Source organism: Corvus cornix, chromosome 13 (assembly GCF_000738735.6).
Source record: "Corvus cornix cornix isolate S_Up_H32 chromosome 13, ASM73873v5, whole genome shotgun sequence".
Lineage (NCBI taxonomy): Eukaryota > Metazoa > Chordata > Aves > Passeriformes > Corvidae > Corvus > Corvus cornix.
Genome location: NC_046343.1, coordinates 14402550 through 14429502, shown reverse-complemented (window position 1 = coordinate 14429502; position 26953 = coordinate 14402550). Strand labels below are relative to the sequence as shown.

At 51.4% G+C, this 26953-nt stretch overlaps 1 protein-coding gene across 3 annotated transcripts; it reads left to right on the top strand.

The window, feature by feature from the left end:
- The first annotated feature begins 2467 nt into the window (after positions 1–2467).
- CYSTM1 (cysteine rich transmembrane module containing 1) lies at positions 2468–26944 on the top strand. Of its 3 annotated transcripts, none has more exons than XM_039559579.1 (3): positions 2468–2573; positions 14056–14303; positions 26492–26944. In XM_039559579.1, exons 2-3 carry the CDS (start codon positions 14075–14077, stop codon positions 26596–26598), a joined length of 336 nt encoding a protein of 111 aa, XP_039415513.1. In that variant the 5' UTR covers positions 2468–2573; positions 14056–14074; the 3' UTR covers positions 26599–26944. The 3 variants fall into 3 exon arrangements, with proteins under 3 accessions (XP_039415513.1, XP_039415514.1, XP_010404507.1); XM_039559580.1 differs by having other exon boundaries at positions 2487–2539; XM_010406205.4 differs by lacking the exon at positions 2468–2573 and adding an exon at positions 3453–3545.
- Positions 26945–26953: the final 9 nt, after the last annotated feature.

The following is a 26953-nucleotide window of genomic DNA, read 5'->3' as shown; positions in this document are numbered from 1 at the left end:
GCTAAGTCCCAGTTTATTGTACAGCATTCCCTACCAGCCCAGGGTAAAGACAGCTGCACTTAGAAATTAATGTGTAATTTCTGCTGGAGGGGCACTAAGAGCAATAAAGCCTGGCCTGCATTAGTATTTGAAGTATATGCAAACTGCTAATAAGGATATGTAAGTATCAAGTGATGTTTGAAGATTTTAATGAAGCCAAGCAATGCTTTTCAAGCTGCTTTCCCAATTAATGTTTAACAGGACAACAGTGTGTGCCTGCTGGCACTGGAGTCAAGGACCAGGACCAGTCCAGTGTTGCTCAGCAGAACAGTGTATATTGTGCCTGCTGCAAGGTCCTGGCTGGGCAGTATCGTTTCCAAAGCATATGGGTGAGGAGACTGCGTGGGAGGGAATTGTCTGCAGCTCCAGGGCAGTGGAGCAGCAGCCCCAGCTTGCGCCCACATGGGCAGTGCCTTCCCCCAGCCTCTCCATGCCAGCCCTCCACTTCCTCACACCCTTTGCATGAGCCACTTGGACCCACAAGTGTGGCATAAAATGATCCAGAGGAGTTGGTTGGTTTGTTGGTCGGTTGGTTGGTTTTTTCCCATTCTGCAGAGCAAACTGCCTCCTGGGAGGCTCTGCCAGATGTTGGGGTGCTGCAGCGTGTCCAGAGAAGAGAATGGAGCTGGGGAAAGGTCTGAAGCACAAATCTGATGAGCAGCAGCTGAGGGAGCTCGGGGGGCTCAGCCTGGAGAAAAGGAAGCTCAGGGGGGACCTTCTTCCTCTACAGCTCCCTGAAAGGAGATTGTAGCAAGGTGGGAGTTGGCCTCTTCTCCCAGGTAACAAGTGACAGGATGAGAGGGAATGGTTTCAAGTTGCACTGGGGGAGGTTTAGGTTGGACATTGGGGGAAATCTCTTCACCAAAAGGGTGTTCAGGCACTGCAACAGGCTGCCCACAGCAATGGTGGGGTCACCATTCTTGGAGGGGTTTAACAGACATGTAGATGTGGCACTTGGGGACATGATTTAATGGTGGCCTTGACAGTGCTGGAGGAATGATTGAATTCAATGATCTTAGAGGGCCTTTCCAACTTAAATGATTCTGTGTGAGGAGAGCAGCATGGCTGGGGCAGACAAGGCTGGGGAACGATGGGTGTGTGTGTGCTTCACTGCCCACATCCAGGGAAGGGCAGACTCTGCTCGGTGCCCTGGAAAGGGCTCTCGAATGTCTCTCACACCTCCCGTCAGCCAGCAGGTTTCATTCGGGACACACTTCGGGTGCTGGCTGAGTTCTTCAGACAGAGCAGGGGTAGCTGTGTATCCTGTTTTTCTCTCGCCCAAGAATATAGCATGTCATGTAACTAATTTAAATAATTTCTTCCTGGTTGAGCCTCATTAGGGACCCAGCTTAATGCTGGCCTGATTTGATCTGCTATTCGATGGTGGGCAAGAGGAAGCTGGTTTCAGCACGCACAGCAGCACAGGAGCAGGGTCATGCTGCTCTACTCCCTGGGGACCACCACTGTCCCCAGCCACGTCCCCACCACAGTCCCCAACCCCACCTCACGCTCCCCAGGCACAGCGTCACTCCACAGGCGGCCACTGCTGTCCCCTCGCCGCTGGCCACCACTGTGAGTCACGGTCATGTGCCAGGGGCAGGGACGGTGACTGAACACTCCAACCTGTGTCCTTGACCTATTTTATCTGGGCAAACCCGTAACTGCTTTCCCAGGCTCTGTGCTTGGACCTTCTCCTACCCACGCGTCCCGTTATCAGCAGAAGGCGACAGCGCCCGTGCAAAGGTCCCGGTCACCAGCCAGGTGTCCCGTCCAGCCCCCGCAGGGAACGGAAGCGACAGCGGCGGCGTGGGGGGGCTGTGGGGCCCAGCCCAGCCCCTGCCATGCCCGGGGGTCCCCGGTGGGGCCAAGGCTCTCCGGGTCCCATGCTGCTGACCCCGGCCCCGAGCAGGCTGTGGCTGCGTCCCGAGCCCCCCATGCCCACCCTGGCCCCGCTGTCCTTCCTTGGCTTAAGCCCTGCTCAGCCCCGCTCAGCTGCGCTGCCGGGAAGCCCCCTCCCCACGGGCAGGGCCCGGAGCCCCGCGGGTCCTTTCCAACCTCAGGCTCCTCAGACTCCGCTCCGGGGCCGGGGCAACAGCAGTGACAGAGGCAGGGACAGCGACGTGGAGAGGAACAGGGGCAGTGGCAGCAGCTGCGTCAGGGACAGGAATGGAGGCGGGGACAGGGATAGGGACAGTGGCAGTAGCTGGGACAGGGACGGGGCAGGGGCAGAGACAAGAGCAGCAGCTCGGACAGGGACAGGAACAGGGCAGGACAGAGACAAGAGCAACAGCTCGGACAGGGGCAGGACAGAGACACGAGCAGCAGCTCGGACAGCCGCGACGGCTCGGACAGGGCCCGGCTCCACCCGGCTCCCTCCCTCCGGCCACGCCCCCGTCGTGGCCACGCCCCTTGGGCGGGCCCGGGGCCGTGACGTGCCCGCCCCGCTGGGGGCGTGGCCTGGGCCTCCCGTGACGTCACCGCCCCGCGGGGTGCGCAGCAGGTGCGGGTGGCGGCGCGAGACGCGCAGGGCGCAGGTACCGGGGCTCCGTGAGGGGCTGGGGGGCCGCGCCCTCACGGCTCGGCTCGGCTCGGCTCGGCTCGGCTGGGCTCGGCTCGGCTGGGCTCGGCTCGGCTCGGCGCGGCTCGGCTGGGCTCGGCTCGGCTCGGCTCGGCTGGGCTGGGCTCGGCTCGGCGCGGGTGGGAGCTGCGGCGGGTGGGGGGGAGCGGGGCCGGGCGCGGGGCCGCTCAGGACTGATGAGGAGGGGGAGGATGAGGAGCAGGAAGGCTCCTCGGAGTGAGGGGTCGGGCCCGTCCCGTCCCGTCCCTGGGAGCCTGCGGTGGGTGACCGCGCTGGGGACAGCGCTCCGGAAGGGTCGGGGCAGGAGGAGCCCGGTGAACCCCCCCAGGCGCGTCCCCCAGCCCGGGGGTCCCGCCCTGTCTGACAGCGCCGGCCATGCCGTCGTTGTCCCAAAGGTGCCCTAAACAATCCCAGGCTGGCGCGGCGGAGCGGGGCGGGGGCTCCCGGCGCTGCCCTGTGCGCGGGGGACGCGGTGCTGCCCGGCTGAGGCTGTTCGTGCACCGAGGGGCGAGAGCAGGGTGGGCGCGGGGGGTACTGATGCTGAGGATTATTTAGTGTAGAGCAAGAGGTATGGTAGCACTGGGAGTAAAAATAATAGTGCTGCATCGTGTGTTTAAAAGCCATTATGGTTGTCCTGGATTTATGTTTCCTGTTCCTATAGCTGAGGAGACCTCATTTGGATAATTAAATGTCATGGTGAAATAGGAGAATGAGGGAAGGAGAGCGCTTGTCTCCTCTCCTCTGCCGCATGGATCTGCCACCCCTTCTGATGGCAGTGGGCAGACCCTCTCTGTCCGGGCTAGTGCCAAGAGCTGTCCCACTCACTCCAGATTCGTGTTTAGCTTTATCTGAAAGGAAAAAAAGAGGTGCTCTCTGCTTTTGATGCCTGTACTACGAGACGTGTGTGAGCAACCTGACTGTAAGTAGGGTAAGTCTGGGTAAGGTAGTAAGTGTGGGTGAGTTATAATGACTGTGCTGAGCAGCTGCCTTCTCCTTGTGCTGTGTAAATACAGTGATAGGATACAAGGTGTGGGAAGTGCTGCTGTGCTGGGAAAGGGGTATTTCTCATCAGTTGCTTAAATAATAAGTGACTCTTCCTAGAAATTTTTGATGATGATAATAATAATATTACTGTATCAGGTAGACTGGGAAGGAGGCTGAAAACATTGAGACTTTATAAATTCTACTGATCGTATTTCAGTGCTTTTTGGGGACAGTCAGGGATTAATGTGCATGTTAGATAATAGTCATCTATTGCGCAGGATAGTGGTTTTTACCAAGCACAGGAACTTCTGCAGCACGAAGTCTGTTTCACTCTGCCCCTTATTCATGTGCTATAAAGGCCATCTTTGTTAAATACTGATTCGTCATTCCCCAAATGGTGTGAGAGCTGTAACTGATAATCTGCAGAGGCTGGTGGGTGTCCTTGCAGCAGAGGTCGAAGAGGAGACTGTCGCGTAAAGGAGTGGCTCTGACATGGGTGGGGGCTCTGTGTGTGCTGAGTAGACCCTGCGAGGTGGTGCCCTGGCGTCAGTCAGAGCAGAGAGCTCTGCTGGTTTGCTGCCGTGTGTCCCCCCAGGTCCATTTTACATTTAAAATGGGCAGTGGTTTGCTGCTCAGACAACCAGAGCTGTTCTGTGAGTGTAAGCAGAGATGTTCCTGCTCATAGCATTGCACCGGGGTGATGGAGAAGTACCTGGAGGGCTTTGTGTGCCATAAACAGAGGAGCTGCCTGTTCTTGGGGTAGTTCTATGCAGGATCGGATGAATATGTTACCTGATTTTTTTTTCTACGAGGGCAGAGCAAGCTCCTATAACTCTGGATTTTCAAGAAACAGGTCTGCATTTCTCCTGCCCCCTGTTTGTGATCTGTGTGTGGCACGGCTGGAAGCTTATCAGGGGTCCCTGAAAACTTCTCGTGGGAGCTGGAGCCTTGAATGAGCAGGTTCGCTCATTCGCTACTGTTGGTATTGATGTTTTCTACTCTCTGGGTTGCATATCCTGTCTTAACTTCCTGCTTCTGACCTCAAACCCAGTGGCTCAATGAGCAGAAAATAGCACTGTCATTTCTGGGAATAGGGAAAGATAGGAAGGAGCCCGAGTCATTCAAGCAGACGGTCAGTATTGCCAGGCCTGGCATCCTGCCGGCAGCAGCTTGGCTTCCCACAGGCAGCCTGGGAGCCTCCGAGCCTGCTCATCCCAGCATGGCTGCCTTCCCCAGGATTCAGGGTGAAGGGCTTGGCCTCACACCTGTGCTGAGGGGCAGGAAATGCTGGGCTACCCTCACAGCTGTATCCTGGGAGCTCTTCCCAGCTGGAGTCCCCTTATGTGGAAGTGCCACCACTGTGCTGTCCTGGGAGGGAGCAGTGCTGTGCTCCAGTGCCTGCCCACAGCTGGTCAGGATTGCAGAGGGCTTTGAGGAACGGATCTCCTTGGAAGCATCTGGTCTGTTGCATTCCTTATGCCAGGCACCACCACTGCTGAGCAAAAGCTGCTGTTTCTGTCACTTACATATCAGAGAGAGAGATTTGCACACTAGGATTATAATGTCTTCTTGAGGTATTACTTGGTCTTACCAGCTATTGAGGGCAGTCCCCTGAAGTGTAGACGTTTTTCAGCCCCCAACAGGGTAAGACAAAGGCTTTTTTGGTTTGGTGACCACTGGTATGGGAGAAACTGCGGCCCGTGACAAGCAGACGTTTAAGAGGATTCTTGCATATGCCCTACAGGCAAAGTAAAGCATCATGGTAGAGCCACATGAAGGATATAGAAAAGCAGAAAAAGTGAGAAAACATGAAGGGGGCGGACAAATCTCAGTCTCATTCCATTTTCCAGCCTATCATGGAAATCTCTTTCTGACTAATGAGATCTCAGCTGTAGAAGATGCCTGTATTTCTGTCTGCACACAGCAACATGACCGTGCCTTGGGAGCTGTGTGCTGCTGCTGGTGTGCTTCTGCTTGAGGTGCTAGAAAATCATCATGGGCTCTGGGTAGTATCTTCCACTTAATCCACCAGTGTTTCAGAGCTGGTGAAGTTATCCTGAAAGACTGCTGCTGTTCCATGGCTGGAATGCTGCCACAACACCATCTGAATAACATATGAATGTATTATCTGTGCTTACAAATTTTCTTGCCAGTCATACTGTTTGTTTCACATTCTCTTCTCAGTTCGACCAACAAAGCTGCTTGCTTCAACTATTATTTGCAGGTGTAGTTTAACCTGACAATCAGATGTTCTCATTGATTTTTTTGTTGTTGTTTTGGTATTTGTTGCATCTTAAAGCAGTCAATGCACCACTTTAACAGCAAGCTGTAGTCATTATTTCTGGAATTATCTAAGGCAACATATTATACAAAGACTTGAACAAGAGCAGTGTATTCAAAAGCATTCAAAACCTGAAATCAAGATGTTGATGCTTCTCTCTGAAATGATTTCTGTGTAAAGGACTTTGCTTTTAGGTGGGTTTTGCCACAGGCACTGCTGTACCTGGGCAGAGTCTCACCTGGCATGTCAGCAACAAGTGCCGTGGCTGACACCACCTGAGGGGCTGTGAAGTGATGCTTTCCATCTTTGTAATTGTTAGTTCCTGGTGTTGAAGTATATGTTTCTAAAACCTTTCATCAGATGTCTGAAAAAATTGACATTTTTTCCCCATAAGGATGCAGTTCATGTCATAACAGTAGCAGGGCATTGGATTTGATTTCTTTTTTCCACTAATGCTTTTATTGTAAGAACTATGTCAGCTTCATACTTTCCTTCTGCCGTGTAGAACATGTAGGTAGACAGTGGGCAGCATATTGCAGGCAGTAAGTGATGGATAGTGTTTCTGAAGAGGTTTGTGTGTTAGTAACAATTCATGAGACACTGAAATGTGTCTGAAGAAGGAAAATCCTGGCATGGGTGTGGTGTGGGTGTGAAGGTACATTGATAAGAGTTCTGTGGAGAGCAGCAGGGGCAGATCTGTGACCGTGAAGCTCCACAAAGGATGTTGCCTCTGAGGCAAAAACTGTCAGCATGACTACAGCCCTTTAGAGCTGATCAAATCCTGGTTTCTGAAACCAGAATCACCTGGAAATGGGCATATCCATTATGGTTGTACCAAGAAGGAAGGGCAGATGATGGGACTGGGGAGCTGGGACAGTTCATAGGTACACCAGTGTCAGCCTCAAACATCAGTTAGGCTTTCCATTTTCACATGTGGGCAGGCTTCAGAACCCTGGAGGGCATGGAGGACACCAGGAGGAGGGAATACCTGGCTCAGGAGGGTTAAATGCTTGTTCATCCAAACCAGTGTTCAGTGCACAGAGCTGCCTGATCTGGTGGCTTCAACCACACAGGTGCAGTTGTTTTGTGCAGGAAGTGCCTGGCAGCCACTCAACTAAATGTGAGGAAATGCCCCTCTTCCCAAGGACTGTGAGTGTCCTGGAGTCCAGGACACCTCTTAAGGAAATGGGCTTCAACAGAGGAGTGGGTTTTAGCTTTTCCTTTTACAGCACAAAGCTGGGCTTTTTGCTTTTGCCTAGACCTGTATTTTGGAAATTAAAGTAGTTTTGAACAGCTTTTGTCAGAAAAGGTGGGGGCAGCTCTTGTTCCCCCTCAGCTATTTCTCTAGGCTGATGGAGCTACCTGGTGAAGTGGGAGGGCAAACCAGGGAGGAAGCTTTTCCTGGAAGCAAACCGAGCAAGAATGGAATCTCTTACAATTTATCCTTAACGTACCTTTCGTACAATCACTAAATGGAGCTGACAAATAAGCTGGTGAGAGGGAAACACAGAGCCAGTGCAATTTAAGAGCCACTTGTGCTCTTTTTCATTTGGATACTGTTCATATGAAATGTAATTTAAATGCTAGGCTGGTTGCCAGGAGCTGGATTGCTGATGTTAAATGTACTTTCCATTAGAGCTCTGTATTGGAAAACGACTTCCTAGCGCTGCAGGCATTGGAAGGGGTGGGTTATATCAGGGTGCCCCAGTTGTCCTTCTCAGGGTCTGGTCTCTCACCGTGCCCTCCATCTTCATCTGTGCAAAGACCAGCTGAATCAATACCTGCCATACCCAAAAGGTGATTCCTCCTGACTACAGCAGCACGAGGTGCAATGCTTGTCCTGCTGTCCTAAAAAAAAAGCAACTTCTCGCCTTTAAATTCCAAAAATCTGCTAATTGCTTTTGGGTCGTTATGGGGTTTTTTTCCTGTGTTCCAGACTGCTGATTTCCTTTGGGTTTTTCTTGTTGGTGGTTTATTTTTGGGGTTTTTTTTAATTTACTAATCGCCCATTTGTTTTCATAGGGCTGTTTCTTGCACTGTTCCCTGTGCTAGAGAAGGTGTTTTGCCCTGTTTCAGTACCCTGGTTAGATTGTCCTCTCACCCCATATGCACAGCTCTTTATTTAATGGATTTTCTTGCTCTGGAGATTGGATTTGAAGGATCTGACTTGCAGGCAGCTGTCCATAGGGATTGGTATTTCTTTGCAGGTGGATTAGTAGCTGTGGACACCTACTGTGTAAAAATGCTCTCCTCAGTTTTGCCAAGGTAACAAGGTGCCAACAGGTAGAAGCAGATTCCTACTGCTCTCCAGTCATTTTGGCAATAATTATGGTGGCTGTAATTATTCTGACCTCAAGAGATGTTTGGGAGCGCCAGCCTTGTACGTGGCCTTTTGGAGGAGGGAAAAGGGTGAAACTGGGTCATCTTGGCAGGCTCTGAAGGGTCTTTGTTTGGGCATCCCTTGTGCTAACAGAAAAGCTTTCTTCCATCATGCTTCCCCTTATTCTCTTCATTCTTGGTTGTTTTTCTGCACCATGTTACCTTCTGACCAGAAGTCCTCCCTGTCCAGGCCCCCAGGCTGTGCCTCAGGGCTGCGCTTCAGGGCTGCACATGCCATCTAAATTAGGCTTCCTGTTCCTTCCTTCCTAGTTTTAGAGGTGGCAACTTGTGGATGGTGAGACATTCCCAGGTTGAAGCTAAGGCTGTTTTCAGAGGCTTGTGGCAGAGCCAGTGAAATGGTGGAAGAGACTGTGTGTTGTCACTTGGGTGAGCAATGTTGTGAGCTGTACGTGTGCAGTGACAGGCTCTACAGGAGCTATTCCCACTTGGAAGGATCTTGCAGTTGCAATTAGTACAGTGCAGCTTGAGCTCTGTTTTTAGCTTGATGGATGGCAAGAGCTGCCCTGGGAGTGGGCTGGGAAAGGGGTGGGAAGCAGAAGACAGCTGTGGCACTGTGCAGAGAGAGTCTGCCTGCTTCCTCCTAGACAAATGGTGACACTAAAAGGCACAATGATGTCTGGAAAGAATAATCAAGGAATGGTGCAGGCTCTGTTGAAGCAGACAGTCTTCAGCTCAGGAGAGATGCTTGGAGAAAACAAAAAAGATAATAAATTCATGAGTGTGCTGGGAGAGGAGGATCAGGAGCAGTGACTGACTAGTTCTGTAGCAGCTGCCTTGGTTTGCTGGCCTTCTACAAGGCAGTAAATGTGAAGCGATCGGAAGTTTTTTCGAAGTCTAATGGTGAAATCTGTTTCTCTAAGGAGTGGTTGCCAAAAGGGACAGGTTAAATATATATCTGTTTGTGTGTAGTGTATGCAAAGCATTATAGTTCTGAACTTGCACCTTTTGCTAAACCTTAGCCAGAGCCAGGTTACACCTGTAGAAGGACTGATATTCTCACACAGGATGGTGCTTCTTGCCTGTTGGTACCTCTGTGTGTACACACACATCTGGTGCTATGTGCATTCCCTATACGACCCCGTACTTCAGTGGCTTCTGGTTTGCAGACCTTTTGAGCAATGGTGCAGCCTTCTGGGGTGTGATAAGCAGCTTGTTTAAAAATGAAACCCTGCTGTTGGGGTAGGGGAAATAATGTTTACTCAGCAGTGTAGAACAAATGAGTTTGAAGATGACTTAAGGAAACGATGTACTAATGAACTTGCTCCTTAGCAAAAGTACTAATGTGGTGGGGAGGAGGAATAGGAACGTGGTTTGCCATTCTCTTCAGATGGATTAGCAATTTCTCTGTTGTTAAGCAGCAACAGACAGGACAAATACTTAGTGACAGTCAAGGAAATCTCTTTGTTTGCTGGGTCTAGTACTAAATGAAGTTTAGCACTAGTGAGGCTGTGCAGGGACCATTGAGCTTTGTACCGGCTCTTCCTGCTGGACCTCCTGCAGCGTCATGGAAAACAAAGGGCTTCACTAATGGTTGGCTTCTTTTGTGCTTTGCCTCTGAGAGGTGCTCACTAGGAAACACACAGATATGAGTTCTGATGCAACCTCACAGGGGTTGGTCCTGGTTGCAGCTCACACAGAATTACCAGTTGGGGTAAGAACCCACAGCAAAGCTTGATGATGTGTTTGACTAAGAGCTCAGGTATGTCTCTGAAAAGTATTTGCTTCATGCTGCAAATCCCTGCCATGCAAACACGTACCCAGGTGAGTAAATAGAACTAGGAAGTATGTGAAATCATGTATGAGATCATGAGAGTGAAGGAAATCTCAGTGTTGTCACACAGCTCAAAAAGGGCGAGTAGGGGTGTGTGTATGTGTAGCAAGTACTGGCAGTGAAACTGGGGGACAAGGAGAGATTCTTTCCGAGAACTTAGGTTCCACAACTTCCTCCTGGGTTTGCTGAATACCTTGATGAATTCTTCAGGGCTTTCCTCACTCATCTCAGACAAATCCCCAGTGGCTGCTGAGTGTTCATGCTGGACACTCTCTTCTATCTCTTGCCTAATCTCAGTTATGTTACTTTACCCTCAACCTGGAATATGCTCTTCTTAATCTCAGTTTTTTCCTCTGTTCTGTTGTTCTGCTGTCTCTGCCCAGGCATCTGTACAGCTGTTAGTAGGCTCTGGCCAGTTTTCCCCTCAGTCCCTCTGCCATATCAGCAGGTGGAATCTCAGTCACTGCCTCCACTCCTAACCTTCCTCCTCTTCAAAAGCTGTTTTGACACAGCCAACATGGAGCTGGTAAACAAAGAGCACTAGTAATTCTTTCTTGTTCCCTATGCTGCCACTTCCCTGTTTGCTCAAGCCGTTGGATTTTTAACTCCTTCTCACTGTTTCACAGACATTTCTGCAGAGCTGCTGATGTGCAGGTGTTTTTGTTCATCCCCATGGCTGTTGGTTTTAACCAGGCTCTCATCTTACCACACTCTTTCAGGGGTTTCTGAGCTTTACCAGGCACACCTGATCCCCATCTCAGCCCTTTCTGCAGAGGTGCTTTGTTACCTGTGTGGTCCCACTGGCTCCAAAGGGATTCTGGCATGTTCCCATGCTGGATGCTTGCCAGAGGCCAGGCAGCCACAGGACAGGGAGCAGGCTCCCTGCTTGGCTAACAAAGGGAGTGAATGGCCGGTCCTGATGGAGAAGGGTGGCCCCTGGCAGTCCCATGGCAAGGGAGCAGTGGGATGGCTGAGTTTGTTATCCACTGACTGGATCTGAGTTCACAGCCAGCTGAAGAATCACAGCATGTGTGATTCAGCACTAAAATATCAATGATATTGAATGTGGATAAATGAATTGATGCATATAAAGGGACAGGAGGGAAGACTAACCTTCCCTGGAAAGGATGGCCTGGGTTGATCGTCCTCTTGGGCAGAAGGACTTTGAAAAACTGAAGTAATCCATGTGAGTCTGCTGGAGCTGGACGGTGCTCATCAAAGCAAGCTAAGCCCCAAGGGTTCTTAAGGTTTATGAACAAAACATGGTCTGTTGTTTGCTGCCTTTGAAAGCCTAGTGTGTGTGTGTATATAAAAACACATATATTTGTAGCTAGGATGCTAAATTACACCCTTGAACAGAGAAGGGGAACATGGATGGAGAGGTTGTCCCCTGCCCAAGGAGCCGACATTGGGCTGGAGCTCTTTGATCTGGAACAGGGCATTCCCACATGCCACCTCCCTGGTTTGGTGCAAACCTAAATTCAGGAGGGTGACCTCCTGCAGTCACCCTGATGGAGCAGGAGGCAGTTTTCCACCAGGCAGGCAGCAGTGCCCTGGATCCCCTCGTGCCAGGAGCAGGCACAGCAGCTGTGCATTGGGTCAGGGAGCCTGAGCAAACCAGGGGGTTCACAGGGTTGCCTGGGCCATGCCTGGGCTCCAAATGGTTACTCTGCCACATGCAGTGCTCTGTAGGTGTACACACACACACTCGCTCTGGCCTTATTCTTCCCTGGAAACTTGCTTTTGGATGTTATTTTGGGATGATTTTCTGGGTTAGATGAGCATTAGTGGCCTGTTGTGTCCCAGTTCTCTAATTGATTGCATTGAAGTGAGTTGTAGGGTTTGCTGCCTGCCTTTCCCTGCCTTCCTGAAGAAAGAATTTCCTTGCTAGAGACTTGGTAGAGGGGTTGCATTGCAGTGCAGTGGTTAAAGAGCCTTGAGTTAAGTGTATGTTGTGCTTGTCTGTTTTAAAGTGAGCAGTTAAGTGGTCTGGCTGGCCTAGCAGTGGGGGAAAAAAAACAAGCCATAAATAAAATTCCTGTAATCCCAGACATTGGTTAAGCAGTTAAAACTCTTGACAAAGCCATTAAAAGATGTCATCTGCAGGGTACAGCACTGCCTTAGCAGTTACGTGGGACAACTTCTTTGTGAGGGCAAGAGGAGGGACAGACACTGATCTCTTCACTCTGATGACCGGGGGCAGGACCCGAGGGAACGGCTGGAGCTGTGTCAGGGCAGGGTTAGGTTGGTATCAGGGAAAGGTTCTTCCCCCAGAGGATGATTGGGCACTGACCAGGCTCCCCAGGGAATGGTCCCGGCCCCAGAGCTCCAGGAGCCCTTGGACAATGCTCTCAGGCACAGGGTGGGATTGCTGGGGTGTCTATGCAGAGCCAGGAGTTGGACTGGGTGATCCTTGTCCAGCTCAGCATGTTTGTGGTTCTGTGACTGTGCCTGGCTCGCACACCATGAGGAGCGTTCGGGTGAATTCAGGTGAGTGACAGCTGCAGCCTGTGAGCCTCAAGGGCTCTCGGTGTCCTTCTGGACGGGACGGCGGCCCTGTTCCCTTGGAGCAGCCTCTAGATCCCAGGCACTGTGTGGGTTCAGCCGGGCTGGGTGCGGGGCAGAGCCCCGCGGTGCCACTTGGCATCGCGCTGGCGACCTTCGGGCAGGAGCAGCGTGTAAACAAGCGGGAGCCTTGGGATCCTTCCTTGGGGAGGGACAGCCGGCGCTCTGAGGTGGTGAAACAGCAGGCTGTAAACAAACAGCTCGCTCTACACTGCCAGGGACTGCGGCAGCTAAACATAGCCCCAGGGGCTGGGCTCGCCTGGCCTCTGCCCCGCACATCGCGCTGGGCTCCGGTGGTAGCGGTACAAAGGTGAAATTCTTCAGGCTGCGTCAGCCAGAGCTCGCTGCCTGTGCCCATGGTCTCTGCTGCCCGTCCCCGGGGGCGCAGGGCTGAGCAGTCCGGCTGCTTGCCCATCCCAATGCCATCCAAAGGCGATCCTGCTGGCCAGCCCTTCCCACTGCAAGCCTGGCAGAGGCAGGTTATGCTCCTGGTGTTTCTCCCTGTGGCGTGTGGGAGGAGGTGTGTAGCAAAGGGGAACTGGTGACCCGTCTGCACCCTGTAATAGGGGAAGGAAATAGCAGGCTACCGCTGCTTCGGGCAGGAAGGTTCCTGAACGCGTAGGATATTAATATACACTTCTGTTTCTCAGACAGGGAGAAGCTCCAAAAGCCTAATGTAAGAAATGGTTTGCTTAGTCATGCTGCTTAGAGGTTCATTAAAGTTGCAGTATTGGGACAGTCTTGTCTTCTGATGGCTGTGCCATGAGTAATGCATGACATGGGTTTTATGAGCTCTCTGAGGTGTCTTTAGTGTTGCTTTTTGAGTGAGGCTGAGCCCAAGGCCCTAATTCCTTGTGGCTGCTTAATGATTCAGTTGTGTATGACTGGAAGACTACACAACGTGCTGGGGTACAGTGTCATCAGGAAATTATTCCATACTGCCCTGCTCCAGAGTGCTGGTCTGGGTGCTTTAACAGTTAGCAGAAGCGTAATGGACATTTGTGTTCACTCTTTCTCATGTCAAAGCTATCAAGTGCCTGGAACAGGCTGCATTTCTCCATGGTTTTCCTTTCCAATATTGACAGAAACATGAAGTAATCACTTCTAAATCTCTCTTAAAAGCATTTTAATCATGAGTGGAAGTAGAGGATTTTGCTTTGCTGCTGCAAGACTTAGGGTGAATAGCTGATGCATGACTGGAAAGCAGCATGCTACTACTGCTGAGCTAAACTCGTGTCACTTAGAGAAATCACTTCAACTCCATCCCTACCCCCGTGATAGGGTTAAAAATAAATTTGCTGCTTGACTAGGTATTTTGAAGTCTGTTTCTCACACAACGTAGGGCTCTCTGGAGAGCAGTCTGCAGTGGAACTCACATGGTCGTGGATGAGCAGACAAAAGCAAACCAGGTCTCCTGTTTGTTTCCTTCTTTTGCAGGACAGGTTCCGCATCCCACATGAGCTACGATAATCCTCCACCGTACCCCGGCCCGGGCCCAACTGCCCCGTACCCACCCTATGCACAGCAGCCGGGGGGCCCTCCCGGCCCGTACCCCGGCTATCCCCCTGGACCCACCGGGCCCTACCAGCCGGGCCAGCCAGGCTACCAAGGATATCCCCAGTATGGATGGCAGAACGCACCTCCACCTCCAGGACCGGTGTACGCAGATGGGCCGAAAAATACAGGTATGACTGAGCAGCCACGGCGTGACATTGGGGCACCTGTTTGCCTCACATGAGTACACGCTGACCTTGAAGTAATGTGTTCACCAGCGCCTGGCCCTAAAGGAGGCTGGTGAATGTATTGGAGGAGGTGGTGACTTGTTTGAAATAGCGGTTTTGTTTACAGCTCGTTTTCCTGCTTTGTTTTGCTGCTCTCACAGTTCTCTCTCTGGTTGTTGGAGAATACTGCCAAACATCTTTCGTGCTGATCCCTCAAGGGAATCCTTAAGCTGAGGTTGTTATACAGGCTTTAGATTTGCCACAACTCTCATTCCACCTGTCTCTTGCTTGATGAGTTCCAACCAAAGGCTGCACAGTTAAAGCTTATAATATTCAAATGTGCAGTTCGTACTGAATTAATAGACCTCGGTTTTCATGAGCCCATCAGTATCTGTCCAAGTGATCTGCTCATTCCTGGGCATTTTGGTTTTTTCTGAAGTTATTATCATTCTGTGGAAAAACCCAGATTTCTGGGGAAGGGAGGGAGGATGATGCACCTTCCCTTGGCAGCTGGTTGGTCCATCTGTGTGCCACATCCCCTCAATATGGCACATTGGTATGCTCTGGCACCCACAGCTCTCCTGGGGCTCACTGCAGTGCTTGCTGCAGGCTCAGATTGTCAGAGGAGAGGCAGAGAAGATGATTAAGGGATGAGAGCTTCTCCTCCTTTCTGTGAGGAGAAGCTGAGAGAGGTGGACTGTTCAGTGGGATTGAACAGTCTGGTGTGGGTCTATCGAGAAGGCCCAAATTTAAGCAGTGAGCAATTGGTGTGAGTGAATAAGAACCTGAATTGAGGGCAAATCATGAGTTCAACTTCCTCTGTAACAGAGTGAGAACCCTGCCTTTGAGGAGGAGGAGGAGGAAGCAGCAATGGTGATGCTTCCCACCACTTCCATCACATGGAATCAAAATGTAATCAGGGTTTTCCCTGGGGTTTTGGGGTGGCTAAGAGATGTTTCTTAGTACTGGGCGGGGGAAAACTCCTTGTTTTCCATGTTGAACATCTTTGGTTGGTGCCAGTGTTGCTTTGCTGCTGTAGCCACACAAAGGGATGTGCTGGCAGAGGCTGAAGGGAGACAGCAACTGTTCCTTTGGACAGTCTGGCTTTGAGACAGTTCTGCTGCCTTGGAAGCTTGAAGGATCTCATGTCAAACTGGATCAGGGAACTGATGACACTGAATGTCCTCTGCTCTGCTCACAAACCTGTGGACTAGCACAAAGAATAGGCTGGCAAACTGGAGAGGACAAGTAGTGAAGTGTTTGAGTGTCTTGCACTGAGAGCCCAGGCTTGTTCTGCAGGAGGTTTGATTTTGTTAAGCCTAAGCTAACACAAGTTCAGCTCTGCAGAAGCAGCACTCTAATCCATAAATTAAAAACCTTCTGGCAAGTCTTGTCCTTGAACTGCCTTCCCACAGCTACAGGTGGTCTCTGAACCCACCTTGGGAGCCTCTAATTAGCTCCACTGTTGCTGAAGTGGATGTAAAAAAGTGATAGAATCACAGAATGATTTGAGTTGGAAGGAACTTAAAGATCAGCCAGTTCCAACCCCCTGCCATGGGCAGGGACACCTTCCACTATCCCAGGCTGCTCCAAGCCCCATCCAGCCTGGCCTTTAACACTTCACGTGTGGGGCAGCCACAGCTGCTCTGGGCACCCTGTGCCAGGGTCTCACCACCCTCACAGAGAAGAATTTCTTCCCAGTATCCCATCATCCCCTGCCTCCAAGTCCTCCCCAGGGCTGCTTTCTCCACCCAGCCTGTGTCTGTACTTGTCATTGCCCCTACCCAGGTACAGGAGCTTCTGCTTGGCCCAGCTGAGCTTCACGAGGTTCACATGCCCCCACCTCTTCAGCCTGTCCAGGTCCCTCTGGATGGCACACATTTATTTTAAACACATTTATTAAGTCTGCAAAGTGAAGTCAGGGCTATAATTTTGCATTTCTCTGCAAAAGCTTTCTTTTTCTTCATTCTCCTTCTGTTAAACACCCTTTTTTTCTCCCCTTGCTCCCTTTTGGCCAGTCTGTCAAACTGGAACCTGATCTTTGTCCTCTGAAGCTGTAAAAAAGCTTTCAATGGGGCTTTGTTTAAGAACCCCAGGAGCGTCTAATTGAGAGTGGATGTCTCTAAAAAAGCTATTTTTTTATAAATCTGTTACACTAATGCTATGTATCTGTATTGGTGTGGCTGAACTTCTAACATAAAAAACTGACATCTAAATTTAATCAAGGCATTGCAGTCAGCCTGGCTGGTCTAGCACGATTTCGTGTGGTTTCCTGTGGTGTTTCCAAACACTTATCTGGGAAGAGCTACTGCATGGATGCTTCCTTTTCAGAGTGGATGTTTTACTCTCCTACATGACTTTGCTTAATCTAATGAATTAAGCTACTCCAAGTAGTACATTAGTATTTCTGAATAAGCATGTGTCCACAGTGAAAATTAGGAAATTTGGTATACTTTAAATTTTATGGTTTACATAATCTTACTGTGTGGGCAAACTGCAAAGTGGGCTCTTATGTTGTAGATCGTAGCCCATGTGCTACTGCTAATGTGTGGAAGTAATTATTTATCATATTTTGGTCTTGAGTGGATCACACAGATGGAAATGATTATTGCTGAGCTCTCAAAATCTGATGGTAAAGTAGCATTTTATGGTGATGGTGTTTTTTCATCTTAATTTGTAGCCCATCAGGAATAGCAATGGACAAAGCCTGTCCACTCAGCCCTTGGAGAAGTAAAAAAAACCTCACATGCCCCACTCTCTGTATTAAAGCTGTATCTGAGGTGTAACAGGGAAGCAGCTTAACCTGGCTGCTGGTTCTGTCACCCACACTGCCCAGGAGCTCTGAGCCTGTTTCAAAGGCTGCTGGTGAAGGACTCCAGGCTGAGCAGCACTGGCCTGAGTCACACTGCCCATGTGTGCTGCAGCCACACCTTTCCCCACCCACAGCACCCGGTTTCTCTGTGTCCTCAGGAGGTGGGAGCTGTTAGCCCAGGCTGGAGACTTCAGCCCCTCTTGCTGGGGTTGTGCTTGGCAAGGGTAGGAAGGAAAGTTCTTGCTGTTCAGTGAGCAGTGACTCCACTACAAATAGGTGAGAAAGGGAAGGTGTCACCACCTTTTCAATATGCCATTGAACTGGGGGACAAACCTAAGGGCTTGCTGGAGGAAGCTGCAGTCCAGAACAGCTCTGGACAAGGAGAACACGTGTGTTCCTCTCTGGACTGTCTGTGCAGGATTAGCCAGCCACGAGGACATCTGGGGTGCAGAAATCAGCTTGTGGTTATGTGTTAAGACATAGTGGTGGTGGCCATATGACTCCCATGTGGCCACCCCCATACGACACCGTGGGACAGGGAGACTCCAGCTGATCACAGTGTTCCTTGGCCCCTTCTCCCAGAGGGGATGGAGGCCAGTGTGTGCAAACTTGCACCCCCTCAGAGTCACCCCAGCTACCTCAGGCCATGAAAGGCCTCAAAGCATGTTTTTTCTCCACATGAAGGAGCAGTGAACTGGAGACTCACTGGTGACTTGCTGAGGTGTCACAGAAGACCTCATGGCTTTATTTTTTTTGGATGGATGGCTTTTAGGCTCGATCAGGTTACTGATACCAAAATCTCCAAAGAAACCCCACTTCTTACATCTTGCAAGGGCTGGCAACTGACTTGGCTGTTGTTCATTAGAAATAAACAACTTGACCTTTGCCTTTAGAGATGATAATGTATATGCTGAGCCTGAGGGACGTTATCCTTAAGGGTGTGTGATTCAGCCTCCTAGCGCTGGGAACTGACCTGCTGATCTCTGGCTCCAGTTTTCCTCCTGCCCAGGCTGAGGGCTGTCTCCGTGTCTGTCCACACGAAGTCCATGTGGGTGTGAGCTCCTGGAACAGGGTAGACGTGCCACGTGGTGCTTGGTGTGGGTAGAGGGAAGCTGCCTGCACCAGAACAAAGCTGGGAAACACAGCTTTAGGAACGTGGTTCCTGTGTGCCGCATTGTGTAGGGAGCAGGTTCTTCTTTACAGCAGGGGCTTGCTTAGGAGGAGGAAAATATCTTGTTCCAGAAAATATCTCATTTCCCCACCAGTGTTTTCATTATTTGTTATCAACTAGCATAAGGAAACCACAGTAACTGGTGACTGCTCAGCTGGTACTTTCTTGTCTGTGTAAATTAGAGGTGAAATGTAATGCAGCTGATTATGGTATACTTTCAAAAGAAGTGGAACGAGCCGAAGTATGAAGTGACATACTAATTTTAAAAGCAGAAGCTGATGTTAGCAATTTGACCAGCTTAATTTCTTCCCCCCTCCCTGTTGATACATGCCAATGTAATGGATGAGGCTATTCCATGCTGTGCCAAAGGGAACCAGGCTCTGTCAGCAGGCACTGCGGGCAAACAGAGCTCAGCATTGCGTCTGAGCCATTGTACACACAGGGTGGAAATCTTGTTTCTGGAGGTTGATTACTTGTAGCAAAGCTGTCTGCGATAAGAGTAATAGTCACAGTGATGCTGTCTGCCTCCTAATGTTTGTCCAGCTGCAGAATAAACAGGTCACCTAGATACGGGCACTGCCTGCTGCTGGAGGGGTGGATGATTTTTCCTCTTTACCTGTCTCAGTGTGGAAAGGAGGGGATCAGAATCATTCTGGTGAGGCTTTCCAGTGCCTTTCAGTGGTTACCCCCTTGCTTCCCAAACCATGTGGAGCTGAGCCTTCCCCAGCGGGAGTTAATTTGGAGGACAGGCTTTCTGTCTGTTGACCCCTTTCTAAGTAGTCTGTTGGAACATTTAGTTTAACTGTTCCTGTGCCTTCAGGAGCTGCAACTCCAGATGCTGGAGTCCTGCAAAAAAAAAAAAAATCTTATTTGGCAGTTGTCCTCTTATCTGCTTCTCATTCCTTAGTGTGCTTTAAAACCCAGTGTCCTCTCCTCCAGGACTGCTGTATCATCCCTCCCTCTGTCCCTGGCTGCACAAACAGTGGGGGCTGTTGGCTGGCAAACAGTGCAGTCGTGGGGCTGCTGTCTCACCTCACCTTCACTGCTTTTCACCCTCAAGGAGGGAGTAATCTGATAACAACCTGATGCAAAGAAAATTATTCCCAATTCAGGTCCAGTATCTGAAAACAAGCTTCAGACAAACTGGCCTCAGGAGGCCAAGGCTGACAACACCGTGGGCTGAATTTAACAAGGCTGCTGTTGCAGTCGTTGTCAGCTGGGCACCAGGCTGGGTGAGGAGCAAATCATGCACGGCCTTTTCCCAGCACTGCAGACACTGCACAGACTGTGGTACTTGACCCTGTGGGGCTGCACAAGGAGGATCTCACGGGGGCATGTTCCCTTTGCTTTAAATTGGGCTTTGTCCCTCTCCTGTCAGTCACCCAGAACACACTTGCAAGACCTTTGTAAGATGAAGTTTGTGCTCTGTGAATCCCTCCAAGCCAGGTGTTGTTTAACTCTAGGACTGATGCTGGTTTTCAGTGTAAGCACTGACACAGGCTGAGGATTGTGCTGTTCTTAAGCCCTGTGGCTGACTAGGTTAAAAACATCTCCTTGCTTTAACAGTAAATTAAGATTTTACTGATTTTAAAAAGTGTTAGAGGAAGTTCTCAAAATCTCTACTTTTGGGAGATGTCTCTCATCTGTTGTAGTCTAGAAGGGTCTGAAGCCCTGAATTATTGTACATTTGAGCTGAGGGACAGGTTTTTTTCTCGTATGACATGTGTCCTGTGCACTTTCTAACCTCTGTGCTGGGGTTTGTAGTGCTTTGGAGAGCTGGCTGATGCCTGCTGACATCCTGCAGAGACCTGAACACTCAATACACAAGGTCTGCTGATTCCTGTAAGGAATGCTTGTAGCCCTGCCTTTTAGAGGTGTTGAATCCTTCCCAGGCACATTGATACGCCATAAATGCTGATTAGTATCACTTTTGTTATCTCAAAGATCGCACATCCCTGTGTGTTCAAGCGAGGAAACAACATCTTTTCCAGCCCTGAGCTCAGCTGCAAGAAAATCTTCTGCATGGTTCCTGCTGAGCCCTAACCCGTGCCTGGCGCCCAGACTGGTGTGTGAGAGGGGAACAGCTTTGCCCAGTGCAGCGTTGGCTCTGGAAAGTGCTCTCTTGGCTCACCTGCTCAGTGATTTCCCTGAAATGTGTGGCCTGTTCAGCTTCCTGAAAGCTGAAACAGCTCTCTAGGGTGAGCGTCAGAGCTGCTCAAACTTACGGGAACAGAAAGGCAGGAATTTTCCAACTCCTGAACCCAGGCCTGTGGCCATGGAAAAGGGCAGGTCTGATACCTGTGTGAGCAGCTGTACATCAGTCGTTTCTGCTTGAGCCCAGGCTGAAATCTGGGCTGGGTCAGCAGTGGCTGTCTGGTGGCAGAGGGGATTTGCAGGTGGAGCTGCCTGTACTCCGTGGCATTTTCATTCTGTGACACTTGGTTTCTGCTCGGGTGGCTCTGGCAGAAGCCATTTGTGTTTGGAGCTGGGAGTTGTGAAACTTGTCCTGAGCATTTTGAAGCTTTGGAAGATTCTTGCTTGAAGTGGGCTATTGAATTTCCATCTGGCTGTGGTATCTGTTTCAGGAGTGTACTGAGGTATTTCCTGAAATCTGAGTGTGGTGTTGGTAGAGACTGTGCACACAGTGAAAGCCTCTGGGCAGGAAGGAGTTGGGGGGCTGGAAAATAACAGGCCTGAAGCTGTTAGGCTTGAGCAAATACCCCCAGAGAGGAGAAAGAACAATTAAATGCTTTCCTTGCCAAGGGAGTTAGATCTCATCTGTGCCCATGCTGTGCCCTGGAGAGGCCTGGTGCAGAGAGCAGCCTTGGTGGCAGCTCATACGAAAGTTTAGTCCCTGTTCCCCAGTCCTGAAATCTCTTCTTCCACACTTGCTGCCTATGTGGGGTTTATTTCAGGACAAGTGGATGTCTGGGAGGTCATGGCTGGGTGTTCCTTCCTCTTGCAGCTCTGGGTCTGCAGACCAGAGTGTGCACCTCAAAGATGGCTCTTGGACATTTGATTTCCAGTCACTGTCACTTCTGCATCCATTGGGTGTGCTTGTGCTGACTTTCCCTTCTCTGGCCTCCATCCTGAACAGAAGAGCTTTCCAAGGACCTGGGTGAGAATGGTTTGAAGGTAAAAGCAGATGCACAGGCTGACCTGACTTAGCAATCTGCTTCAGGCAGCACAAAATCATTCCAAGCAGTGGCGAGCAGTTTCCTGCTCACTGAAGAAGTGAAAATAAAGCTCTTGGTGTAGAAGTGGCTTGTGATAAAACCCCCTTAATTGACAACTGGGAAGAGGCTTATGGGTCCCTTCTCTGCTGTGCACTCCCTCCCAGATGAGACTCTGGTATTAACTAATACTCCTGCTCTGACCAGCTGTTCCCATGGCAAACAGCCATTCTGATAGCACAGGAAGGGAGGGTTTTGGGGCTGCAGTGGCAGTGATTGTAAACTACTTACTGCTGCTTCCTCTCATGTGCCCCAGGCCTTGCCTCACAGCCAGGAGTGCAGGTGAGGGGTCTGTGCTGGCACACAGCTGGGCTAAAGGAAAGTAAACTTCAGGGCAATGTGATTTGAGCCCTCCCACTTTAAGAGGAGGGGAGTCCCTGCAGCTGGTGGATGCTGGGCTTTGCTCTCCACCTCCTGCTCCCCAGGCGCTGAGCCTGCCCCGTGCTGCCTTCTCTGTGCCTGGATGTCATTCCTGTCATACCTGAAATGCCCAGGCAAGGGCCTGGCCCCTGTCATGTGCAGCAGGACTTCTGGGAGAGCTTGTGGAGCTCAAGGGCTCTCAGGCACCATCACTACCCCCATGTAGGTAAGTTGGTACCTTGACAGTGATGTCTGTATGCGGGCCCTGGGAGAGGATGGACTGGTTCTGGCATCAAAGCCAGTGCCCTTGCACTGCAATCCTTGTAGACCCAGTAAAGCACTGCAATAAGGGGCATTGCAGTCTAAGCTCACCATTTTAGTTTATGCCAAACCGGGTAAAAAGTACAGCTCATTCCTCTCCCTCATGGAGCTAATGATTAACGTATCAATTAGGTATGAGAAGAAACAAAATGTGTATGCTTAAGATAAAGTCGACTGTACATGAAATAAGAAGGTATTGTAGTATTTGTTTTAAAAACAAAGTGGGAGTTATTTGCACTGGTTTGTGCAGGCCACTGCTGTGTGATTACGGGGAGTGATTACAGGAAAGGCTCACCCCGTTTTCGGGGTAAGCATGATTCATTGTGCTCTACACTCTGAGGCTGATTAGGAGGTGGGAGGGTCTCTCAGCTTATACCTTCTCCCATCCTGTTTTAGAAAAAACAACGAAACCATCAAAACCGGAGCCTAGAACTGAGTGCTGTCTAGTGCCTCCAAGAGAAATCACCTTTGTTTCTCTTCTGTTTGTGGCCACCAGGCTTCTGCCCATAATGGCGAGGACCCTTTGTGCTGGAGGTGGTTGGAGTGCCCAACCTTGGCTAAAAGAGAGGCACAAAGCAGCTGATGAGGGTCCCCAATAAGGCTCGCCACAGAAAACTGGGTGGCTTTAGCTTGGAGGCACTCAGGCACTGAGGAATCTCACAAAAGCCACGATTCCCTTCACTGGCAGATTGTGGATTGGGTTTTGTTGACAAAGGTATCCCAGCAGAAGATCTGATGTCTGTCAATGGAATCCTGCTGGTTGCAGTCAGCTGGGAAGCTGTGGGGGGACTTGGCATCAGTCATGGGCTGTGCAAGACTTCCCAACAAAATGCTTTTAGGAGGTTTGGATACGGAGTTTGGGGGTTGACACGGCGTTTGTACAGCACTACTGCATGGCCTGGGAGGAGTGGGTGAAGGTGCCACCACATGCTCTTGATGTCCTCCGGTACTTGTGTCACTCTGTAAGTGCTCTGAAGCCAGCGTTCAGGTGTCCAAAATGAGCAGATTGGTGTAGGGTGTGTCCAGCTCAGTGAGAGGCTGGGCTGGGAGCAGTTCATCCAGCCTGTCTTTGAGCTGGTTGGTAGCTGTAGCTGAACAGCTGACCACCCTTCAGCTGTTCTGCTCCTCTTCTGTCCTCTGCAAGCCCCACACCCAGATCAGAAAAGCTGTTCAGCATTAACGCTGTGTATCTGTGGTTAAAATCTCTCTGGCAATTTGTGTGGTGCAGCGACAAAGCTGCAACTCCTGAAGCGTTGATGTGGCTTCAAAGAAAGCCTCACAAGCTGTGAGGGAGGGGTGGCTGTCTCTCTTCAGAGCATTGCCCAGATGCTCTCCACATGTGAACGTGTCCAGTGTTGATGGTGTGCACACTCAGACCACAGCAGTGGTTGCAGCAGCTCCCGTGAGCTGGCAGAGGCAGAGCTGCCCTTGAGACTTGCTCTCCTTGGAGAGGAGCTCTGCAGTGGAAGGCGACAACTTCTCAAATGTGTATTTCAGGTGCTATCTTTGGGGCATTCCTTGAACTTGGAAGGTGAGCGGGTTTACTAAAGTACAACAGCTGCCTGCCATGGGGGAAGACCACAGCTTTTTTTCAGAGGGTTTCTGCCAAAAGGTGCTTTTGCCACAATGTGCTGTTGGTTTAAGTGACTTCCAGCTTTTCGCAGAAGTGAGGGAACAAACGTGAGTGCTGTTTCACCGTTTCTAACAGAAAGGCTCACCCCAAACCCATGGTGAGTTCTGGAAAGGTCTTGACATGGCTGCTGTCCCTTGCCCTGTCCCAGTCCTGCCCCCAGCTGTTAGTGGGCAGCTGTGCCTGGTCCTTCGGCTGGCTCTGGGCAGCCCCTTCCAGGACAAGGCAGTGCCAGAGGGCTGGCTGGCAGGGACAGGAGGTGATACCCACGGACACTGTGACCCCCTTGTCCAACACGAGTTGGCTGAGCAGCCGTGGTGAGAGCACCCGGCTCCCTCTGCCCAGGCCCAAGCTTGGGAAAGCCATTCCGGTTAATATTTCAGCAAGCGTTGCATAACAGCACCTTGTACATGCCTTGAACGTGCTTTGTTGGCGTGTCCCTGACACTTGGCTGTAGCTTAAAACTTCTAATGGATTAATCATAAATACTTCAGGCAAACACTTCTTGCATCCCTGCAGTCCTGGACAGCTGATTGTAACTGGCAAGGGGCAGCCTCCTTCTGCTGTGTGGATCTGGATGTCTCAGGGCACTGGAGCCCTCAGTTTTGGGTATGGCAGTGCTCTGGCAGCAGCAATCCAGCTCGCCATGGCACAGAGGTGGGACAGTTTGAATGGCAGCCTGGCAGCTGGTTGGAAGCCAGGGCTGTGTCAGGGCTCCAGCACAGGGATGTCACCATCTTACACAGGACTCTTGGAGTATTTGGTGGGTGTTTTGCCTCCACTGATCATAACAGGACCTTCTTAGAGCAAACAAATGCACCAAAGAGCTGCTTGTTTAGAGCTCCTGGATCTACCAGGAGAATAAAGCCCAGACCGAGCCCCTGGGTCACCTCTCCATGCAGAACAGGCAGTGGACAGAGCTGCTGACACGCTGCTGTGTAAGGTCGAGGCTCACAAGCCTCCATGTTCTCCTTGCAAGTCTTCCAGGCATGGCTTTGAGTGCAGGTTTGGGGCTGCGGGAGGAGAGAAGGGCCTGGCCAAAGTCCTGTGTGCCATGGGATGTATTCCCCTTGGGATAGGATGGGATGGGTCCGTGGTCCACCCTTTCAGAGGGATGAAAGAGGCAGCCAGGGTGCCGGGCTCACAAGTCATGGACCTTGTTCTGCACTCCTTGCGGGTGTGGCAGGGGCTGGCCCTGGGCACAGCCCTGCCCTGGGCTGTGGGGAGGAGGTCGTGCTTCCCCTGGCAGCAGCGCAGGCAGCCAGGTTTCCGTCAGGTCCTGCTCTGCTCCTGCTGGGAGGTGCCAGCCTGGGCCCTGGAGGGGCGGGCAGGGACAGCAGCTCCTGAGGGAGGAGAGCGCGTGGCACCTCTCCTGCTCCGTCACAGCACTGCCACCTCTCCTGGGGCTGAAGGGAGAAGAATGTACATGCTGACATTCCTGGAGCAAGGGCTGCAGCTGCTGTGACTGAGTGGCCAGAGGGAAGGGGGACAGCAGTGCTGTGCTGATGCCATGCAGGGGCTCCCCTGGAGCTGGGCTCTGCCTGTGCAGAGGATGCCTCTTGTCCCTTACTGCCCTTGATGAGAGGGAGCTGCCTGAGGCTCGGGCACAGCTGTCTGCAAGCACAGACGTTTGGGGGATGCTGGACTCTCCTTCTCTGCCTCCCTTGGGGGTGTCAGAGTTCTGGCATTGTGTAAGCTGGAGCACATCCTCCACCCATTGCTCTGCAGAGCTTAAGGAGTGACTGGGGAATGGTTTCCCGAGCACAAAGCAAGCCCGTGGGAGGGCCAGGGCAATGCCATGAGCTGTGTCCTGCCCAGGCTTCTGCCTGCCAGCACTAGCTGCCTGCCTGGGTTGGACTCCAGTGTGAGGGCACGTTTCCTGCACAGACCACAACGATCAGACCCAAGAAAGCTGTCAGGAAGGACAGTTACCTGCCTGCCCTCAGACTGTTGCAGGTCTGGGTGTGACAGCCTGGGCTCAGCGAGGAGGAACCAAAGATAAACTGCTCCTGTCCTAATGGGCCTCAGGAGCTGGCACAAAGAGCAAGCAGCACACTGGCCTCAAGTCGGAGACCCTGCCTGGAGAGCTCCACCCAAACCTGGGGCTCCCTCCTGTGCGCTCAAGCAGTTGGCAGTGTGCAGCAAATCCCCACAGGCTGCCAGGAGCCTCGGGGCAGGGATGGTTTCTGTCCATGAGGCGATACCTGGAGCGTTGGGGCACCTGCCCCTTGGCCCGTGAGGTGTCACTGCACTGCCACCTCCTTGCCTGTGCCTCGGGCGCTCAGCTGACAGGGCTGGCAGTCCCCTCGCATGCAGGAGGGACACAGAGCCGGAGCAAGGACTGGTCCCTGTCCAGGACTGGTCCCTGCCCTGTCATCCTAGGGAAGGAGACAGTTCTGTGTGTGGTAGGGCTGGAGCAGTTGCTGGGGAACAGCAGTGCTAGTCCCAGCGGACAGGCTCACAGGCTGCAGCGGTGCTTGCAGCTGAGGGAGCTGCCACCTCCTGGAAAGCTGACCTGGGGGCTGGGCCACACCTGGTTCTTGTCCTCTTCACTGCGTGTCGTGACTGTGCACGGCAGTCACAGGCAGGCTGCTGCTCGGACTCACCAGCCCCTGTTGCCCGCAGTGTACGTCGTGGAGGAGCGGCGGAGGGACGACACGGGCGAGAGCGCCTGCCTGACGGCGTGCTGGACCGCGCTCTGCTGCTGCTGCCTCTGGGACATGCTGACCTGACGCCGCTGCCGCCCTGCCGCTCACCGAGCGCTATGCAGGCTCCCCACTCCTGTCCCGACTTCTTTCTGTTACTGTAATCAACGCTCTGCTTTGCACAGCCACGAGTTCCCGTCTGTCCGTCCTAGCGCCTTGTCGGGGTGGGGGGTGCACTCCTTTATTTTAGTAAAGGAAAAAAATCCCTTTTTAACATTTCTAAGACTTTTGTTGTAACTTTGAAGAATGTGCTAATGGTGTATTTCAGCCAAAGGCATTCTGATGAAATGTATATTTACCAGTTGAGATTTTCCTAGCCCTAGAGACGAAGACGTACGCAATAATTAAAGCCAACAGTTGATTTTCTTCACTAGGTCCCGGC

What these genes read in the sequence shown, in the direction of transcription:
- CYSTM1 (XM_039559579.1), top strand. Translation starts at nt 14,075, where the DNA reads ATGAGCTACGATAATCCTCCACCGTACCCCGGCCCGGGCCCAACTGCC. An exon ending in AGATGGGCCGAAAAATACAG is followed by an intron (nt 14,304 to 26,491) that starts GTATGACTGAGC and finishes TGTTGCCCGCAG; the next exon opens with TGTACGTCGTGGAGGAGCGG.